Source organism: Notolepis coatsorum, assembly GCF_963971535.1.
Source record: "Notolepis coatsorum genome assembly, chromosome: 5".
NCBI lineage: Eukaryota > Metazoa > Chordata > Actinopteri > Aulopiformes > Paralepididae > Notolepis > Notolepis coatsorum.
In genome coordinates, this window is record NC_140169.1 from 57,054,313 (window position 1) to 57,076,480 (window position 22,168).

General features: G+C 45.0%; 1 protein-coding gene across 1 annotated transcript in view; it reads right to left on the minus strand.

The window, feature by feature from the left end:
* Positions 1 to 22,168, minus strand: part of jag2b (jagged canonical Notch ligand 2b) — a gene marked incomplete at its 3' end in the record, with an annotated part of 226,004 nt that overhangs the window by 116,197 nt on the left and 87,639 nt on the right. Inside the window, exon 3 of the mRNA XM_084314117.1 lies at positions 19,674 to 19,728. Within this exon, the coding sequence (XP_084170243.1) occupies positions 19,674 to 19,728 (55 nt within the window). The remainder of the gene's footprint in view (positions 1 to 19,673; positions 19,729 to 22,168) is intronic.

Genomic DNA, 22,168 nt, shown 5'->3' on the forward strand with positions numbered 1-22,168 from the left:
CTCGCAGATAACACAATCACAAGTATGATTATATAATATATATATATTATTAAAAAAAAATTATATAAAATATTTTTTTTTCTTTTTTTTAATCAAAAACAATCGATATAAATAATGGTAAAATTGTTATTTAAAAATTTGCCCCTAAAAAATATTTTTTGCCCCTAAATTTCTCATTTAGGGGCAAGTGTGCCCCTAGTGAAAAAGCTTAGCGTACAGCCCTGTAGGGTGGACCCTACAAGGCCCCCTCGCTAAATCTCTCAACCGAACAGCAGCCACTAGCTGCCTCCACTCCAGAACGACAGAAGAAGACACCACTCTCCTGCAGCATGTCGAGAGGCTATGGACACTAGAGACAATGCCCTTTAAGAACGAAAAGAAAGATATTTGTTCTAAAGAAGACATTTACGCCATCAACCTACTCGAGCAAGGGACAAAGAGAGTCACAGTCGGCGGAGTGATGAGATACGCAACTCCACTCCTGAGGCGAGAGGGAATGCCCACCTTTCACGCAAAGAAAGACGCCACGAGCGCTATCTATTGAACACGGAGCGGCGCCTAGCCAAAGACCCCGCTCAAGAGCGTGTGTACCGCGCTGAGATTGAGAAGCTAATCACAGCGGGACACGTAACAAAGATTGACATTAAAGAGGCCGATCAGACGACCGAATCATGGTACGTGCCGCATCACAAGGTCCATCACAACGGCAAGGATCGCATTGTGTTTAACTGCAGCTACCAGATCGGATCCCAAAATCTGAATAAAGAGCTCTTGCCCGGCCCCACACTCGGCCCCTCCCTACTAGGCGTGCTACTGCGCTTCCGCCAGGACAAGGTAGCTATCAGCGGGGATATCAAAGGGATGTTCCTGCAGGTGAGACTAGTGGAGGAGGACAAGCCCCTGCTGCGGTTCCTATGGAGAGAGAGGATCGGAGATGAGAACCCAGCCATCTACCAGTGGGAAGTACTCCCCTTCGGAACCACATGCAGCCCGTGCTGTGCTACATTTGCACTACAGAAACACGTCGCAGAGGACCCAACAGCAGATGAAGAGGTCCGACACAGTGTGAAGAACAGTTTCTACGTGGACAACTGTTTACAAAGCGTTTCGACTCAAGAAGAAGCCGAGGCTCTCCTAATCAAGCTACGCGCCTCCCTGATCAAAGGCGGCTTTGATCTCAGGCAGTGGGCCAGCAGTGACCCGCACGTATTGCGCAGCCTCTCCCCCGCGGACAAGGCTGCCAGCAGCGAGACCTGGATGGCGACCATCCCAGGAGAAGCCCAAGAAATGACACTAGGACTAGTCTGGCGCTTCAAAACAGACTCGCTCCACTATAGACACAAACCCTTGACTCCAGAGCAGGGAAGGTCGACGGCGACACCGACCACCAGACGGAGTGTGTACAGAACACTCGCCAGACAATATGACCCGTTGGGATGTATTCTACCTTACACCACCAGGGCAAAGATGATTGTACGAGCACTATGGGACAAGGACCAGGGCTGGGACGACCCAATACCCGCACACCTTGCCTCAACATGGAGAGAGTGGGAGACGGAACTCCGCTCACTCCCAGGCGTCAATATACGCCGCAGCTACTTCCCATCCACAGTGAGGCCAGAGACATGCAAGATTGATCTACACGTCTTCAGCGACGCCTGCGAAGTAGCCTATGGATCGGTGGCCTACTTGCGTGCCCAAGAGAAGGGAGGAAAGATACACACTGCTTTCATCCTGGCTCGCTCAAGAATAGCCCCACGAAAGCAACAATCTATCCCGCGTCTAGAGCTCTGCGCAGCCCTAGCAGGAGCGCATCTAGCCACGTTAATCCAACGTGAACTCACCATTCCGGTGCACAGAACAATCTTGTGGTCAGATTCCACGACAGTACTCACATGGATCAAGTCTGATTCATGTAGATACAAAGTCTTCGTGGGAGTCAGAGTCACCGAGATTCAAGAGTTAACAGAAGCAGCGAGCTGGCGGTATGTGGACACCAAACACAACCCAGCTGACGTCATCACCCGGGGAATGTCTCTGGATGACCTCACCCGTCGCAACATCTACAGTGACGGACCAGAATTCCTCAAGCTCCCCGAAGAAGAGTGGCCTACGCCCACCCCACGGGAAGCAAGTAACGAGGAGGCTGAGAACAAGAAACCTATGTTCTGTGGACTGAGCACAGTCGCCTCCACAGACCCCAACATAGATGACTGCATTACCCTAGAGAGTGCGCAGCAGAGGACATTCCTGTGGCACCACCCAGAGATTCAGTCCACCACTGACATGTCAGCAGCTGACTACGAAGAAGCAGAACTTCTTCTACTACAACGAGCCCAGAGAGACTCGTTCCCCGATGAGCTAGACTGTCTACAGGGAAGAAAGCCCGTCCCATCAGACAGCAGACTGCTCCACCTGGCACCCGAGAGTGACGCCCATAATCTCATCAGAGTGGGTGGTCGCCTGCGGAGAGCCCCCGATCTACCGGATGACATTAAGTACCCGATAGTCTTGAACAGCCGACACAAGGTCACAGAGCTGATCATAAAGAAATACGACGAGGATGTACACCACGCAGGAGCAGAGAGAGTCTTCGCGGAGATCAGACGTCGCTATTGGATACTTCAAGGAAGAGAAGCGGTGCGACGCTTCCAGCGAACCTGTCTAGACTGCCGAAAGTGGCGCGCGCAGCCCAGCATACCACGGATGGCTGACATACCTCCCTGTCGCCTCCGACTCGGCGACAAGCCATTCCACTCCACAGGCATGGACTGTTTTGGCCCGTTGTATATAAAGAGAGGAAGAGGAACCGAGAAGCGGTGGGGTATTGTATTCAAATGCATGACCACCAGAGCGATACATATCGAGCTCCTTCCGACCATGAGCACAGACTCATTCCTTATGGCCTTCCGAAGATTCACATCACGGAAAGGAAAACCGTCTACATTGTTGTCTGATCACGGGACAAACTTCAAAGGCGGAGAAAGAGAGCTGAGAGAGAGCTTCCAAGCTATGGGCCCAGAACTTAAGACCCACCTCGCTCCATCCCAGATTGACTTCCAGTTTAATCCCCCGAACGCACCCCACTTCGGTGGAACCTGGGAACGAGAAGTACGTTCCATAAAGACAGCCCTGTACGCCGTGCTTGGGGCCCAGACTGTGGCGGAAGAAGTCCTAATGACAGTCCTCACGGAGATCGAGGGAGTATTGAACTCAAAGCCCCTCGGTTACGTCTCCAGTGATGTAGCAGATGTCGACCCAGTCACCCCCAACACACTCTTAATGGGGCGGCTGGACCCCGCGCTACCCCAGACAATGTACAGGCCTGAAGAAGCGAACGGCCGAAGAATGTGGAGGTACAGTCAAGTACTAGCTGACAAGTTTTGGAGCAGCTTCCTACTCCACTACCTACCGTCTCTACAGACCCGCCAGAAGTGGGTAAAAGAGAGAGACAATTTGACAGAAGGAACAGTCGTCATGATTATCGACCAGTCACTACCCAGAGCTATGTGGCCAGCTGGTCGCGTAAGCAAAGTGATCACCGGTGCCGATGGCAAGGTCCGAGCAGCTGAAGTACTCGTCCAAGGGCGCACTTACACACGACCCGTGGCGAGGCTAATAGAACTGCCCCGACTCCCAGATACTATCGATGATGACCATGACCCCATGACTTTGTGAGTTGACTGACCCTTACAGCGGACCTTGAGTGGTAGACAGTGCGGTTAATCTGTCTCTGCTTAGCTAATTAGGTGGGACTAATTAGGGGGCGGCTGTTGTGAAGGATCAGATTAAACCGAATATATATATTTATTTATATATATTTAATAGTATTTGTATATCATTTGATATCCCCTGTATATTCCTTGTACAATATGCACTGAATATCCCTTTAGTCTACTAAACAGCCCATAATAGTTTCATTCTACCATTGGACGAGAACCTGGCGCCAGCAGCCATACCCCTAGGTTCAAGTTCAATCGTGCCGCCCAACATGTCGTGGCAAGCCCGGTTCCGCGTAGGAATACGTCTGGCGAAATACGAATGGTACTATTTGTTCACAGCGCATATATATATGGCGCAAGTAAAGTAGAACTTTCTTTTAGTCCATTAGTTCTTTACCCTCCAACCGAGTAACAGACGCGAAGCCTCACCCACGACGCACGTGTGGTGCAGTAAGGCCTACTTGGCCTCAGAATAGGCATTGAGATATCGTGTGGATTAATAGTTGAATTGTCATAGTTTGGCACTATACCGTCGAGTTGGACGTATTCTATTAAGCTAATAATAGTCTATTATGTATGGTGCATCGTTCGGTTAGAGTTATAAAGTTATCAGTACCCCCATCGTTCCTGACGTTATCTGGAGTCTTAACCAGGCTGGGCAGACCACTAGTGGTGCTTGCATCCGAGGAGCTCCGGGCCAGGGCGACTGGACCTGTACATTGGATTACTCTACCCGGACGACGGCGAGCCTTCTACGGCTTGGATTATGCTTTGGGTGCTTTGATTATTCCATGGATAACGGCCAACACTGCGGAGTGTTGGAACTACCCCCCGGAGAGGAGCAAGGTGAGACGGCGCTCTACACCAGTGAGGTCGCCTCACGTCTCTCCGTTGTGGACCGGCAGCTACCGTCCACCAGAGGGTCCAGCTGTATTCGTCTGCGGACCGAGGTTCTGTGGGCACCGTGTTCAAGACTTTGAATTCTCCCAAGAAATCGTCGGCCAGATGGGATACCGCCAGCGGCTTCTCTAACCCCCCCCTCCTACTGTCTTACAACCAGCGGGACCCCCCCCCCCCCCTTAGTGTATCCAGCTATAATCATTTAAGTACCATCGCTATAGTTTCCTAAAGAACCGGGTTGTATACTTACTCCCTGCGTAACCAGAGATTGGACATTCAATGTTGATTTACCTACGAATACTCATTTGCCATACAAGTGCATTTCAAATCATAAGTGTAAACAAGTGAACGTTGTATATACCTTTTGCTATATTAAATATTCGATTTGTACATTTGTGTGGACTTCGTTTCATCAGGTGGGAAAGTGTTCATCATATCTATATCATGTACTGGATGGCCAGAAGTTAAAGTACAAGAGGTAGTGGTTTAATACCATACTTAACAATACAGTCAGGGAATTGTACCCCTCAGTTACAGCATCGCTACTGCACGCTCACACAGACACACACAACAGATGAGGAAGTGGACAGATCCGACCAGCATTGCTGGCTCCTCACAATGCAAACGCGAAAATGTACATTACAGATGAACTGCAGAGAGAACTGCATCATCCCGGTCGAGACTAATTGGAAGCGGAGTGCAACGTGTGCAAAGCTTGACCATATGTTTATGTGTCTAATAAAGGTGCTGGCGATCTCAAAGCTCACATGGACACAGCAAAACATTACAAACAAAGCAGTGCGAGGTGAGAGTTTGATGGCAAAGTTGACCGAATTGATTGAAGAATGCAGCTATACAGAGAGAGAAAGAAAATAATTGAAAACTATTTTGATGCCTCAAAATGATGTTTTGGTTTGATAAGATGCTTATGATACAATCATTCTAAGGATTATGTGTGTAATAAATACACTAATTGCAACAAATCTGAAACTACATAGTGCACTTTTAAATTAGTATCTTTGTGAGGTTTCTGTTTTATAATTTACATTACATTGAAAAGATAAAGATATATTTTTTAAAGCTGGAAGATGAAGATATATTTTTTAAAGCTGGATTTTCTAATACAGAAGAGGTATTATTTAGAACATTACATCATATTTTTCTTGTTATTTATTTTGTCCAGTAAGACTTGAAAATATATATTATTTTGTCATAGGTCGATTTAGTTATTTTCTTGAGATTTGTCAGATAGATTACTTTAGGCATAATACAGCATGTTGAGTAACTTTGGTTATAGAGAGATATTATTTTGTTATATAAAATAATATAAACAATAATTTTATATCCATACAGAGGAGGTATACTTTAAATATATTATAATGATAAGGCATCTTTGAGTAAACTTTGATTAAGTATCTTGAGGCTGAAGGCAGTGTCCTCTTTAAAAAAAATCACAATATGGTCACCCTTGAAGTCGCATTATAATTACTTAATAAAATAATGACGAGTCAGCCTCCTAAAAAGACAAAAGTTAGTGACACGACTCACACCGCCGCCAACCCAGCCAAAGTAAGGACTATGCTCTGTATCGTCAATCAATGGTAAAATAAATATTTGATTAAGGAATATAATATGCCTTTTTGTATTATTTCTCTGTGTATCAGCAAAATGTATATATTTTTATGTTAGACATTAAGGGAAATTAAGATTCTCAGATTTTTTACAAACCGCCGCTTATCAACTAACCGGTTAATCGGCAGGTGACGTATGTTGCTCAGTAGTTGCTGATGTCTGCTCAGGAGGTTTGAGTGTTTGCTCAGACCAAAAAATAATTAGAGGGAACATTGCCACTGGGGCGCCCTTTTGTTTGCTTTCTAATTTAAAATACAGTTTGAAACCGTCTGTACACAGTAGGCTATGTGTGCTAGCAGAGCTGGTCTCCAGTCGCGAGTCACGGTGCACATGTGCGGTGGTTTGTCCACCAAAAAAGCGCCAACAGATAGAAAAGAAACTAGCAGAGCCAGAACTGTTCAACTCCCCTGGAGCCACAGCCAGCAGAGAAGCCGGTTTACTTTAGCTTTCAAACCAGCTGCAGCCTGAGAACTGGAGTGTGAGGGGATGTAACACTAAAGAAACTAGCAGAGCCAGAACTGTTCAACTCCCCTGGACAAAGAATTGCTGCAAAATAAACATCAGTTTTAAATTTTTTTTTTAAGATTTTATTTAATACTTATATATCAACATCGATAATGATAGATATCGAGTGATATGATATCGTTATCGATATCGTGATATCATTTTTGGCCATATCGCCCAGCCCTAGTAGAGCCTGAACATCCTACTGGCAGAGAGCTTCAGAGCCTGAAGACTCATCCTACTGGCACATAGCTTCAGAGCCTGAAGACTCATCTTACTGGCACAGAGCTTCAGAGCCTGAAGACTCATCCTACTGGCACAGAGCTTCAGAGCCTGAAGACTCATCCTACTGGCAGAGAGCTTCAGAGCCTGAAGACTCATCCTACTGGCAGAGAGCTTCAGAGCCTGAAGACTCATCCTACTGGCACATAGCTTCAGAGCCTGAAGACTCATCCTACTGGCACAGAGCTTCAGAGCCTGAAGACTCATCCTACTGGCAGAGAGCTTCAGAGCCTGAAGACTCATCCTACTGGCACATAGCTTCAGAGCCTGAAGACTCATCCTACTGGCACAGAGCTTCAGAGCCTGAAGACTCATCCTACTGGCACAGAGCTTCAGAGCCTGAAGACTCATCCTACTGGCACAGAGCTTCAGAGCCTGAAGACTCATCCTACTGGCACAGAGCTTCAGAGCCTGAAGACTCATCCTACTGGCACAGAGCTTCAGAGCCTGAAGACTCATCCTACTGGCACAGAGCTTCAGAGCCTGAAGACTCATCCTACTGGCACAGAGCTTCAGAGCCTGAAGACTCATCCTACTGGCACATAGCTTCAGAGCCTGAAGACTCATCCTACTGGCACAGAGCTTCAGAGCCTGAAGACTCATCCTACTGGCACAGAGCTTCAGAGCCTGAAGACTCATCCTACTGGCACAGAGCTTCAGAGCCTGAAGACTCATCCTACTGGCACAGAGCTTCAGAGCCTGAAGACTCATCCTACTGGCACAGAGCTTCAGAGCCTGAAGACTCATCCTACTGGCACAGAGCTTCAGAGCCTGAAGACTCATCCTACTGGCACATAGCTTCAGAGCCTGAAGACTCATCCTACTGGCACATAGCTTCAGAGCCTGAAGACTCATCCTACTGGCACAGAGCTTCAGAGCCTGAAGACTCATCCTACTGGCACAGAGCTTCAGAGCCTGAAGACTCATCCTACTGGCACATAACTTCAGAGCCTGAAGACTCATCCTACTGGCACATAGCTTCAGAGCCTGAAGACTCATCCTACTGGCACAGAGCTTCAGAGCCTGAAGACTCATCCTACTGGCACATAGTTTCAGAGCCTGAAGACTCATCCTACTGGCACATAGCTTCAGAGCCTGAAGACTCATCCTACTGGCACAGAGCTTCAGAGCCTGAAGACTCATCCTACTGGCACAGAGCTTCAGAGCCTGAAGACTCATCCTACTGGCACAGAGCTTCAGAGCCTGAAGACTCATCCTACTGGCACAGAGCTTCAGAGCCTGAAGACTCATCCTACTGGCACAGAGCTTCAGAGCCTGAAGACTCATCCTACTGGCACAGAGCTTCAGAGCCTGAAGACTCATCCTACTGGCACAGAGCTTCAGAGCCTGAAGACTCATCCTACTGGCACAGAGCTTCAGAGCCTGAAGACTCATCCTACTGGCACATAGCTTCAGAGCCTGAAGACTCATCCTACTGGCACATAGCTTCAGAGCCTGAAGACTCATCCTACAGGCACAGAGCTTCAGAGCCTGAAGACTCATCCTACTGGCACATAACTTCAGAGCCTGAAGACTCATCCTACTGGCACATAGCTTCAGAGCCTGAAGACTCATCCTACTGGCACAGAGCTTCAGAGCCTGAAGACTCATCCTACTGGCACATAGCTTCAGAGCCTGAAGACTCATCCTACTGGCACATAGCTTCAGAGCCTGAAGACTCATCCTACTGGCACAGAGCTTCAGAGCCTGAAGACTCATCCTACTGGCACAGAGCTTCAGAGCCTGAAGACTCATCCTACTGGCACAGAGCTTCAGAGCCTGAAGACTCATCCTACTGGCACAGAGCTTCAGAGCCTGAAGACTCATCCTACTGGCACAGAGCTTCAGAGCCTGAAGACTCATGTTTGTCTTGAGAATAAATCCCTAAACCCACTGTGTGGAATATGGAGTCGTCTAAATGAGTGGCTCTCAACCTTTTTCATGTAAAGAAACCCCACATCGACACACTAGACTGCGGAGTCGACCCCCCGTTTGATTAGATCTCGTCTCAGGGACAACCACCCGAGAAGATATTTATTGTTGTTAGATATGACTTATTCCTGAATCTCATAACCGCCTCTATACTGTAGGTCAGTGGTTGGCTATAGACGGCCCGCCAGCAATAATATCTGGCCCGTCAGATTATTTTGAGAATATGTTTAAATTTTTTTGTGACCAATATGTTTTTATATATATATATATCAGACAGACTATAGGCTAGGCTATATATTTAAGCTATAATGTCCAAAGTGAGAAACTACCACCACCTAAAGAATGCTTATTATAGGCGGCTGGGTGGCGCAGCGGACATTGCACTCGTCACCAACGCAAGAGACACCGGGTTCGACTCCGGCTGTCGGCGTTGCCTCCGGCTTGGGCCGGTCGTCATTATTAACTCAATTGGCAGAGTTAGCGGGTGGAAGTCGATGGGTGGTAATCTGGACGTTGTGGACAGCGACTCCTACAGGTCGGTTTGGGGACGCCTGCACAGCAGTCAGGAAATGGCGGGGGTAGTGTGAGCCTCCCACACGTTACACCTCGCCAATGAGAGTCCGCGCTGGCAAATGAAAAGATGTGACCGGCTGCCTCCTCGTGTATCGGAGGGGACACGTGATGCAAGGTTTCTATCCTCCCTACAACCGGCCAGTGGGGGGCATATGCGAGCAACGTTCAAGACAGGGGAGAATTGGCACAGAAAACGTGGATAAAAAAAAAGAATGCTTATTATACTTTTATCCATGTTGAGAGTGAATAACAGGTATAGGCAGCGAGGTGCAATGTACTGTAGCGCTTGCTCAACATAAATAAAGTCGGTGGACAGCTGGTGCTGAAACGAAATATTTTTTATTTTGATAAATGTTCTGTTCTGCCTCCGTCACAAATGTATGTCTTAGTTATAAGGTGGTCTGTCACCGAGTTAAAAACATTTCACTATCAATTTATAAAATTAGCCATTGTTTTTGGTTTGGGCCCGCCGTATAATGGCTTGGAAAAAATGTGTCCCGAGACCAAACTTAATTGCCGACCCCTGCTGTAGGTGGAGAGATAACATTGGAGACCCCTGCTGTAGGCGGAGAGATAACATTGGAGACCCCTGCTGTAGGTGGAGAGATAACATTGGAGACCCCTGCTGTAGGTGGAGAGATAACATTGGAGACCCCTGCTGTAGGTGGAGAGATAACATTGGAGACCCCTGCTGTAGGTGGAGAGATAACATTGGAGACCCCTGCTGTAGGTGGAGAGATAACATTGGAGACCCCTGCTGTAGACGGAGAGATAACATTGGAGACCCCTGCTGTAGGCGGAGAGATAACATTGGAGACCCCTGCTGTAGGTGGAGAGATAACATTGGAGACCCCTGCTGTAGGCGGAGAGATAACATTGGAGACCCCTGCTGTAGGTGGAGAGATAACATTGGAGACCCCTGCTGTAGGTGGAGAGATAACATTGGAGACCCCTGCTGTAGACGGAGAGATAACATTGGAGACCCCTGCTGTAGGCGGAGAGATAACATTGGAGACCCCTGCTGTAGGCGGAGAGATAACATTGGAGACCCCTGCTGTAGACGGAGAGATAACATTGGAGACCCCTGCTGTAGGCGGAGAGATAACATTGGAGACCCCTGCTGTAGGCGGAGAGATAACATTGGAGACCCCTGCTGTAGGTGGAGAGATAACATTGGAGACCCCTGCTGTAGGCGGAGAGATAACATTGGAGACCCCTGCTGTAGGTGGAGAGATAACATTGGAGACCCCTGCTGTAGGTGGAGAGATAACATTGGAGACTGTGGTATAATATATTGTGGTATAATATGTCCTCATGTAAATGTCCCCTTTACCTGTACCCCCTCCCCCCCATCTGACCTATCAAATGGGACCACACCCCCCCCCTGTTACCTATATAGATCTCCTCTTGAGATCTATCCAGGTCTTCTTACCTGGGTAAATTCAGCTGATCACCTGGGGGGAAGCCCTCAGCCATTCTCTCTATGTATTCTATCTGTTTGGTTAATAAACCCTTGTTATTATCCAAGCCTCGGTTGACTGAGCACATTCTTCATCAGGATATATCTACAAATATCCCACAATTGGCGTCTACGAACTTGTGACGGACTCTTGCGTCCTACCGGCGTGCTGTATTGTTTCAACTATACAGAGAAAAGTGAGTATAATAGGATGGTCGACCAAAATTGTATGGCAAGGAATTAAAACCTTCCCGCTTTTCTCTGTGCCAGGTGAACATTACAGAATGTTGTCAAATATTGAGATCATGGCTGAGTAAGAATAATGTGCATTAATATATCTGATCTGTATTGAGAATCGTACCGGGGAAACGCGTGTACCTGGGTCCTTATCTGGACAGATGTTCTGAGAGGATGGGTTGTCTGTGCTATTCCCGGATTTGAGCTGTTGCCAAACCGAAAGTTAGGGCACAAAATAAGGTTGTTGGTTTGCTAACCCAAGTCTAGCTGATGCAGGCTAAAATATAGACAACAAGGCAAGAAACGTGGGCTTATTATGATGTGATATCCTTGGAAAACGCTACTCTATTGGAACCTATTAATTACCAGAGTAGCGTCAAAATATTCATTGTTTCAACCTCAAACTAAGCCCACAATCTCTTCCATTCCTGAAAACGATGTATTTGGATTAAAATAACCAAATGATTATACAGATAGCGGGAAGATGACCTGCGATGCCTCGGTAGTACGTGAATGTACATTTAACGGAACATTAGTCGCGGGTCCAGGGACCGAGAGTATGATTAAAAGGTATATATAATCTAATATATCGCTGGTAAATTTCGAAGTCAGGTTCGGTCGTTATGACTTTAATAACGATGTGTAGTTATATATCAAGGGATAAATGCCTTGTCGCAGCAGATGCTGGCCGACTAAACGTACAGCGGTCCAATACAGTCAGATATACACGCACGTTAACTTATATGTATTATTGTTGTTTTGTCTGTTTAAAGTCTCGTTTGTATTTGCGTGCGCCGAGCATTGAGAGACTAGTACCGTTATATAGAGAATAACATTGAAGTGCAGTTCACGCGACAAACTAGGATAGTAATTTCCGGAATCAACAAAACCGGCCCACGGGAACGACCATTTGAGGAAGTATAGTTTTATCGTTTCAGTTTGTTTACGTTTTCACATATGCACAGGCGCGTTCATTCGGTAACAAAACGCTGGTATAGGAATTCCAGGCTATTGAGAGCTCGTGGGAAAAATACTGTATGAATTGCAAAGCGTTATTTCCGAGGCGAATGAGAACGCACGAACGTCGCATGGAGCGATGACGTCACGCTATGCGCGCCGTTAAGTTATGATTTTATATTAAACTATCCATAGGCAAACTTTAAAAGTTTAATGTGCCCAAGGCCGAAGGTGCGTGAAATCCACTTGTAGTATATGTTTTATTTGTATATGTATGTGCGCGCTGCTATTGGAAAATGTTGAGTTGCGGTGGCGAGATGCGGGTTGCATTATCCCAGACCACCGGAGAAACGAGCCGAACATTGCATTGACGACACGTAACGTGCTACAGCCTCTGGAACCACTATTCGATTATAATATACAACGTCAACACAACAGCCTTCCCCGGTGAGTATGAAAATCATGAATATATATGCTTTGATTGATTGATTGAAAACTTTAGTAACCGATTGCAGAATGGGTACAATACAGTACAGCTCAATACACACAAATTGTTAAGGGGATGCAGACCAGAGAAAGACTTTTGTCTTGTTTACATCAGGGTCCCCCATTTTCAATTCATCATGACATATTAGGACATACATGACATACAGATAGTCAGTACTGCTACATCTATACATTTATGACATACCAGATTTGCAAATTCAGTACTGTTTGTGATACAAAAGGAGTCAAGAAAAGGGAGTCATTTGACGTAGAAACTGTACATACACAACCATCATCTCAGTTACAGCAAATTACAACTATCTCAGATCACTTGAGTGTTTATGTTGCTTTAATTTACACATTATAAGTCACATAAAGCTAATTACAATGTCTGTTTCAGAATTATAATACATCTGTGGGCGTACCGGCCATACTGACCAATACGGAGAGTTAAACAAACACTCCCGGTTTCCAGTATATGGCAGTACAGGAATTGTAGTCCACATAAACAGCGTTAGATTAGGCTTTATAAGCTTTTAATGTTGAAAACTTGGGCACAAACAACATAGATCATGTTTAAAAGTAAGATGTTTAGGTTATATTCACTTGAGTTAATGTGTTTATCTAAAGAACCAATGAAAGATAACTAGCCCTTTCCATTGTAAGAAATTTTTAAACATGATTCAAAATGTGTGGTTCCACATTCTTATGATGCTTGTGTACATATGCGATATGAGTGATAAATGATAACAATATATCATTACATCCTAGGATGGGATGGATGAAAACTAGCTGATGTTTTTGTTAAGCTCACAGACAATCAACAAAGAACCCACTCAAATGGTCTTAGAAGTGGAAAATTAACATGTGTTTTTATTTTCAGTCAGGCTCTGAGGCGAGATGCAGAAGCTATAGTTTTAAATAGGATTCTAATCAACACAACCCAGACAGTCAAAGCGTCACTAACATATTTTTGTGTTTGCAGGAAGCAGGCAGACAATCAGGAGAGGCAGACGGATTTGCCTCTGGATTGAATTGCAAAGCAGTGTTTAAAACACTCACTCAAACCAGCTGAGGACGATGTGGAGTTGAAAGACAATGCAAATAGCCAGTCTGACCACACCTATAGAGACTCAACTTAGTATCTCCACTTAGTATAGTAGGAAGTATCGCTTTAGATGCAGATTTTCTCTTTGTTACCACGAGACTCAGCCGAAGGTCGTGTGGAGCTGAGAGACAATCGATTGGCCATTTGGAACGGATCTGCATCCAAACACCCACATGTAAATTTCTTCAGAGTGGGCACTTGAGAGACAAAGCAATGCAAATGCCTGCACTCGTGACCACAGACTTGGTGGACTCACCTGGCGGTGGATGGCAACAGAGAGCCATTTAATTAACATGAATTAGACACAGGTGATGAATTTGCAGTTATGAAAGGCTACCATATTTCCCATACTAACAGAATAACTAACCAGTTGTTTTCATCTCCCTCTTTTCAAGAAGGCACACAAATTAGAGATATGATGTCTGAATAACACCAAACAAAGTAGAAGTGCCTGAGATGAAAGATCAATGATGAAAACAATTTAACATACTATCCCCTCCTTCTATTCTCTGCTTAACCACTAACTCCTTGCAATTTCAAGTACTTTCCATGACTGCAAAATTATCAACCACCAAAATTGCAGCACAATTATCTAAATATACAAGATATCAACAACATTGATCATTTAGCTGACACTTTTATCCAAAGCAACTCACAGGTTCTGTACGACAGGACATCAGGCAGGGCACACCTCTATCAGCTGAGTAACAATGGTCATCAAAGTGTTGAGTGCTACAGTGTAGGTTAGTTTATTAGGACAAATGCATGACAGTAAGGTTAGTTAGGGTTAGATGACAAAACGAATGATTGTTTTTCATGCAAAATTAACTGGCTACCTAGATTTTATGTTTTTTCCCCATGCTAAATTATGACGAGCCACACTGAGACGTGAATAACGCCAGAGAAGTCGTGGCGAGGTAAGTATCCTGAGGCACACCCAACGCATCCTGAGGTAAGATCAACTTCAATTTAACATCACAGACTATTTTATCTGATTCAAGACTTTGGCCATTCATTTACAAATTTTATTTAAAGCCTAATGCTGTAAGATCTAGTTAGATACAAGATCTGATAAGATTGCAGTGAATGTGACCTTCTTAACATAAGGAATCACTGCTAATGCAATTGGCTTGCATTTCCTATTTTCAATTAAATGATTTTATTTACAATGAATTGAATTAATCCCAAAATGATTTTCCTCTTTAGCAGAAAGGCGTTGAATCATTTATGTGAGGAGGTTTTCTAAGGCAGTTTTCATCATCCTCAGATCATGAATTGGTGAGAGGACAGGACGAGTGAGACGACGCGTGACCTGAACCACGAACGACGGCGCGACCAGGCAAGGAGGAACACAACCCAGCGACCTGAGCGACCCACGACAGCATACTACCACCAGGGACGCCGCCAAGGAGCTGCGGACACAACCAGGGCGACGACAACAACCGTGGGAGAACCACCAGCCCACACAACACAGACGTCTTCAAAGGAAGGGGAGCAGAGACAGAAAGGACGACATGCAGCCTCACCCCAGCGACCCGCGGCAGACCATCTGCAAAAGGGAACCAAAGCCCCGACCATCAAGGTGGATTCCCATGACAAGATTGTCATCCGTGTGAGAGAGAGCGTCCTACAGACAGGCCACTACACCAGCAAACCCTCGCCCCTCTGGTACCGCGATGACGGGGAGCGGGGGACCAACCACCACACAGCACGTTCAAGACCACCCTACCGCCATGTCTCTGGGCCTGATGGGGGCCAAGCGTGAGCACAGTGGCGGATGTGTGGTGGTGATGGAGAACAACGCAGGCTCCAGGAAAAGAGTCTGCAAGGCCACTATAGTTGACTGCTACAGGTGACCCTTGACAGGGAATGAACGGCGACCAGTGAATATTCCCGACTGCATCGTCAAGAAGAGACACATCAGAGACCTGTGGACCAAGAGACTTCTGAACGCCACATTGTCCACATTATTATGTATTTATTTAAATCTTACTGTGTTACTGTATTACATCACATTTGAATTACTTAGGTTACAAAATTGTATTGTCAGACAAGAAAGAATCAGTTGTTTTATTCTCTCATAGAAGAGGACATGTAACGTTGTTTTGCACCTGTATGGTGAACCATTGATAGTATATGCACTAGAATTACATACAGAAGCGATGCATAAAACGTTTTATCTCCTCATTTATAGAGAAGAAATGGAGAAAATGGCCTGATTCTAAGTAAAGACCAACAAAACTGAGACAATCACAGATGAAAGTGACACTCAAACTCAGGTTAAATACAACTGAATCCTAAGTAATTTCATCAAGATGCATATATATATTTTTGAACAGTTTCCCATAATCAATCATGTTAGTTTTATTAACCACCAGGTTAACGGTTGTTAAAATGTTTTTGTACACATTAGCCTTATGTGTAAATCCTATTCCTAATAATTATGCACACAATTTTGTTTTTTTCACCCTGTGCACTCTGACCACACAGAGACAGTGCATGTATTTAATTGGTTTATTACGATGCCTGTATGCACAACTATCACATTAGCTCCCCTGAGTCACGACATGAACGACTGAAGGTATGCCAAGATATTTGCACAGCTATAGCTTCTAATGATTATGTTAATTGTTGTTTGATATCAGAGTTGAGGACCACTCATTGATATAGGTATTTTGAGTGATTAATAAAAGAAAAGGGTGATATCTATTCCCACATCTCTGATATCAAAATAACACAGACCGCAGTCCAGTCGATCATGTCATGAATCATGTATATAAATAATACTAGTTTAAACTATTAGGCCAACCAACAGAACACATTGGCCAACATTTTCATTATTCCAGTCGATCATGTCATGAATCATGTATATAAATAATACTAGTTTAAATTATTAGGCCAACCAACAGAACACATTGGCCAACATTTTCATTATTTTAATTATTTTCTATTTTATTCATTATCTGATAACCGATGGATTACATCGGTCCCCACTTTTACCTGTTCCAAACAATCCTGGTATATTATACATTAATCTCACCCACATTATAAGAAAGAAAAGTGAGTATTGTGGTATAATATATTGTGGTATAATATGTCCTCATGTAAATGTCCCCTTTACCTGTACCCCCTCCCCCCCATCTGACCTATCAAATGGGACCACACCCCCCCCCCTGTTACCTATATAGATCTCCTCTTGAGATCTATCCAGGTCTTCTTACCTGGGTAAATTCAGCTGATCACCTGGGGGGAAGCCCTCAGCCATTCTCTCTATGTATTCTATCTGTTTGGTTAATAAACCCTTGTTATTATCCAAGCCTCGGTTGACTGAGCACATTCTTCATCAGGATATATCTACAAATATCCCACAGAGACCCCTGCTGTAGACGGAGAGATAACATTGGAGACCCCTGCTGTAGACGGAGAGATAACATTGGAGACCCCTGCTGTAGGTGGAGAGATAACATTGGAGACCCCTGCTGTAGACGGAGAGATAACATTGGAGACCCCTGCTGTAGGCGGAGAGATAACATTGGAGACCCCTGCTGTAGGCGGAGAGATAACATTGGAGACCCCTGCTGTAGGTGGAGAGATAACATTGGAGACCCCTGCTGTAGGCGGAGAGATAACATTGGAGACCCCTGCTGTAGGTGGAGAGATAACATTGGAGACCCCTGCTGTAGGCGGAGAGATAACATTGGAGACCCCTGCTGTAGGCGGAGAGATAACATTGGAGACCCCTGCTGTAGGTGGAGAGATAACATTGGAGACCCCTGCTGTAGGTGGAGAGATAACATTGGAGACCCCTACTGTAGACGGAGAGATAACATTGGAGACCCCTGCTGTAGGCGGAGAGATAACATTGGAGACCCCTGCTGTAGGCGGAGAGATAACATTGGAGACCCCTGCTGTAGGTGGAGAGATAACATTGGAGACCCCTGCTGTAGGCGGAGAGATAACATTGGAGACCCCTGCTGTAGGCGGAGAGATAACATTGGAGACCCCTGCTGTAGGCGGAGAGATAACATTGGAGACCCCTGCTGTAGGCGGAGAGAGAACATTGGAGACCCCTGCTGTAGGTGGAGAGATAACATTGGAGACCCCTGCTGTAGGCGGAGAGATAACATTGGAGACCCCTGCTGTAGGCGGAGAGATAACATTGGAGACCCCTGCTGTAGGCGGAGAGATAACATTGGAGAGAGTGAAACATATGATTAGAATAGTCACTCCTGCATCTTCTCTCATTGAAGTAACTTCCTCCTCTGACCCCTGGGGGTCGCGGACCCCTCATTGAGAACCATTTAGAATGACATCAGACAACCTTCATGGTACCTGGTACCACAGTGTGTGTGTTCATGGTACCTGGTACCACAGTGTGTGTGTTCATGGTACCTGGTACCACAGTGTGTGTGTTCATGGTACCTGGTACCACAGTGTGTGTGTTCATGGTACCTGGTAGCACAGGGTGCGTGTTCATGGTACCTGGTACCACAGGGTGTGTGTTCATGGTACCTGGTACCACAGTGTGTGTGTTCATGGTACCTGGTACCACAGTGTGTGTGTTCATGGTACCTGGTACCACAGGGTGCGTGTTCATGGTACCTGGTACCACAGGGTGTGTGTTCATGGTACCTGGTACCACAGGGTGTGTGTTCATGGTACCTGGTACCACAGTGTGTGTGTTCATGGTACCTGGTACCACAGGGTGTGTGTTCATGGTACCTGGTACCACAGGGTGTGTGTTCATGGTACCTGGTACCACAGGGTGTGTGTTCATGGTACCTGGTAGCACAGTGTGTGTGTTCATGGTACCGGGTACCACAGAGTGTGTGTTCATGGTACCACAGAGTGTGTGTTCATGGTACCTGGTACCACAGAGTGTGTGTTCATGGTACCACAGGGTGTGTGTTCATGGTACCACAGGGTGTGTGTTCATGGTAGGGCTGGGCGATATGACCAAAAACGTTATCGCGATAAAATTATAAAATTATTTTCATATAATTCGATATCGATAATTATCGTCGATATAATGTATGTCAAGTTTAATTAACTTCTTATGCTGCTGCGAATGTCTCGAGTCGAGTTGATGTCGTCATCAGTCCGCGCACGTTAGCAGTTAGCCGACAAGCGGAATATCTCATGACAATGTAATAAATATGACACTAAAATACTCTCTTCCGCCACAATATATTGAAACGACGTCCACTGTATACCCACACTACTATAAACGTGGCCTCAGAATTCACGCCACACACATACTCGGCACGTAAATATATAAAACATCGCTGTGCAAGCTAATTAGCCTAGCCAGCCTGTTGTTCCTAAGCGGTGTATTCCATGACAATGTGCTCAATATGACACTAAAATACTCTCTTCCGCCACAATATATTGAAACGACGTCCACTGTATACCCCCACTACTATAAACGTGGCCTCAGAATTCACGCCACACACATACTCGGCACGTAAATATATAAAACATCGCCGTGCAAGCTAATTAGCCTAGCAAGCCTTGTTGTTGAGTGAGTCCTACCTCCTTCCGGGTCTACTTTGCTCTCGGCCATCTCCTTCACTGATTGGTTGTTAGCTGTTGTGCGTAAGCACGTCACGTTGGTTGTTGTTAGTGAGTGTGCTGAGCCGAGGCTGAACGGAGCCAAGCTTGGAAAATCGATATATCGAAACTTTGCGACCACGTTTCATGTTTATTTCGAGGAAATAATTTATCGCGATAGTTATCATTATCGTTTTATCGCCCAGCCCTAGTTCATGGTACCACAGGGTGTGTGTTCATGGTACCACAGGGTGTGTGTTCATGGTACCTGGTACCACAGGGTGTGTGTTCATGGTACCTGGTAGCACAGTGTGTTTGTGTTTATACTCACTCTGGCGTGTGGTGTTGTCCCAGTCCCAGGCCTCTACTATCAGTGTGTATGCCCGCTGGAGAGAGGGGGGAGAGGAGAGGGAGAGAGAGAGGGGGGAGAGAGAAAGAAGAGGGAGAGCGAGAGAGAGAGAGGGGGGGAGAGAGAGAAGAGGGAGAGAAAGAAGAGGGAGAGCGAGAGAGAGAGAGGGGTGGAGAGAGAGAAGAGGGAGAGAAAGAAGAGGTAGAGCGAGAGAGATAGGAGGGAAAGGGAGAGAGAGGAGGGAGAGAGAGAAAGAGATAGGAGAGAGAGAGGAGAGGGAGTTATGGTAGGTGCATGTGCTTTGCTATTACAATACAGTATTCGTTGTTTTTTTTCGTCAAACGGTAAATCACTTTGTCCGAAATGAGAAATGCTAAAAGGCAATGAAAAATGTGACACATCATGGAATTGTACAAATATTTTATAACCTTCAAATGTTTTCTATATTGAAAATAGCTATTTCTATAAATATATTTGTCCATCAACTTATTGAATAGTAGACTGAAAACGTCTCAGCAGCATCTCTTCGCCCTCATCGAGATGGAGGATCTATGAATATGCAGATTGGCAACAAGCCCAGGAATTACCAGGAATTCCAAGTCAGCAGCTTGAATTCTATCAAGACGTGTCGATACCTACTCCGCTCTCTGTGTGGCTGAAGCGAAAGGTGTCAAGTTACCACATACTGGACCAGATTTGACCTATAATCCTGACATCACACATGCAACTCAGAGTGCAGGGAAGTACAGAGAAGCTCTCCCTCGATGAATTGAAAATGGGGGACCCCGATGTAAACAAGACGAAAGTCTTTTTCTGATCTGCATCCTCTTAGCAGTTGTTTTGTATTGAGCCGTACTGTATTAACCGTCTGTAGTGTAAAGCAGGGTATCTGCAGGTTTAGCCCAGTCATATTTAATGCTTTTTAAGACTTTTTAATGCCACTCAGAATTAAATTTAATACCAATTTCACAATAACAAAATGACAAAAATCATGCAATGACACCAATTAGTTTAAGTTTAGGGACACATTGGTCCAAAGATGTTTATTAAAACATAACTTGGAAACTTAAAAATCTTGAACTTAAAGGAGTAACTGGATTGGATGAATTTCAACAAAGGGGTGACCAAACATAAATAGCAAATATAACTAAATATACCAGGGGCCAAGCAGCAAGTGCAACAGCCACTGTCAGAACACATAACTATTACCACCCTCCCCAGGGTATCAAAAAAGTCAACCAACAAACAAGATTCTTGTGCCGGATCTCCTCTCTGGTAAACAAGAATACCCTGAAGACTCTAACAGGAGCACTCATTCAAGGGTACTATGACTATGCTTGCACCTCATGGTACCAAAGCACCTCAAAGTAGGGCTGGGCGATATAACGATAACGATAAATATCGCGATATAGTTTAATAATCGATATCGAATATCGAAATTAAAAAAAAATCGTTTTTTTTTTTTTTTTTTTTACTTTTTTTTTTTTTTACCTGCAACAGGGCAGTTTTAAAACCAGAGACAGTGGACAGACTTGTCTTTCTTGCCTGCAACTTAAAGTAATGGCTTTGCTTGTCCAAATGACAATACTGACCAAATTCAGATTTCTTTTTCTCTTGTCCATTTATTTTGTTTGCTTTCTAATTTAAAATACATTTTGAAACCGTCTGTACACAGTAGGCTATGTGTGCTAGCAGAACTAGACTCCAGTCACGAGTCACAGTGCACATGTGCGGTGGTTTGTCCACCAAAAAAGCGCCAAAAGATCGAAAATAAACTAGCAGAGCCAGAACTGTTCAACTCCTCTGGAGCCACAGCCAGCAGAGAAGCCGGTTTACTTTAGCTTTTAAACCAGCTGCAGCCTGAGAACTGGAGTGTGAGGGGATGTACTGTAACACTAAAGATGGCGGCAATGACAAAGAATTGCTGCAAAATAAACATACATCTGTTGTTAAAAAAAAAAAAAAATATATATATATGTTTAAAAAAAAAAAAAAAATTATACTTATAACAATTCGATAATTATCGATATCGAGAAATAAAATAAAATTATCATATCATTATCGCGATATGATTTTTTTCCATATCGCCCAGCCCTACCTCAAAGGCCCTAAAAACAAGATTACAAACATCACAAAACAAACTGGTCAGACTACTGCTTAACCTCACTCCTAAAACCCACTTTACCCCTGCCCACATTCAAAACCGCTCTTAAAGAGCACCTACGGGAGGCTGCAATTAGGAACTGGGCACCGTAAATGTCCAAACCCCCCCCACCCCCCCTCCTAATGTACAGTCTCCTCCCCATCATATGTATATATTTTCTGTTAGGATCTCTGGGTAACAGTACTGTATATTTGCATATCGTATATGTCACAATTGTAACACTACAGTACTATATAGTATACCTGTATGTCATGTATGTCCCTATGCCATAAATGTCATGATGTCATGCATGTTGAGTATGTCATAAATGTCA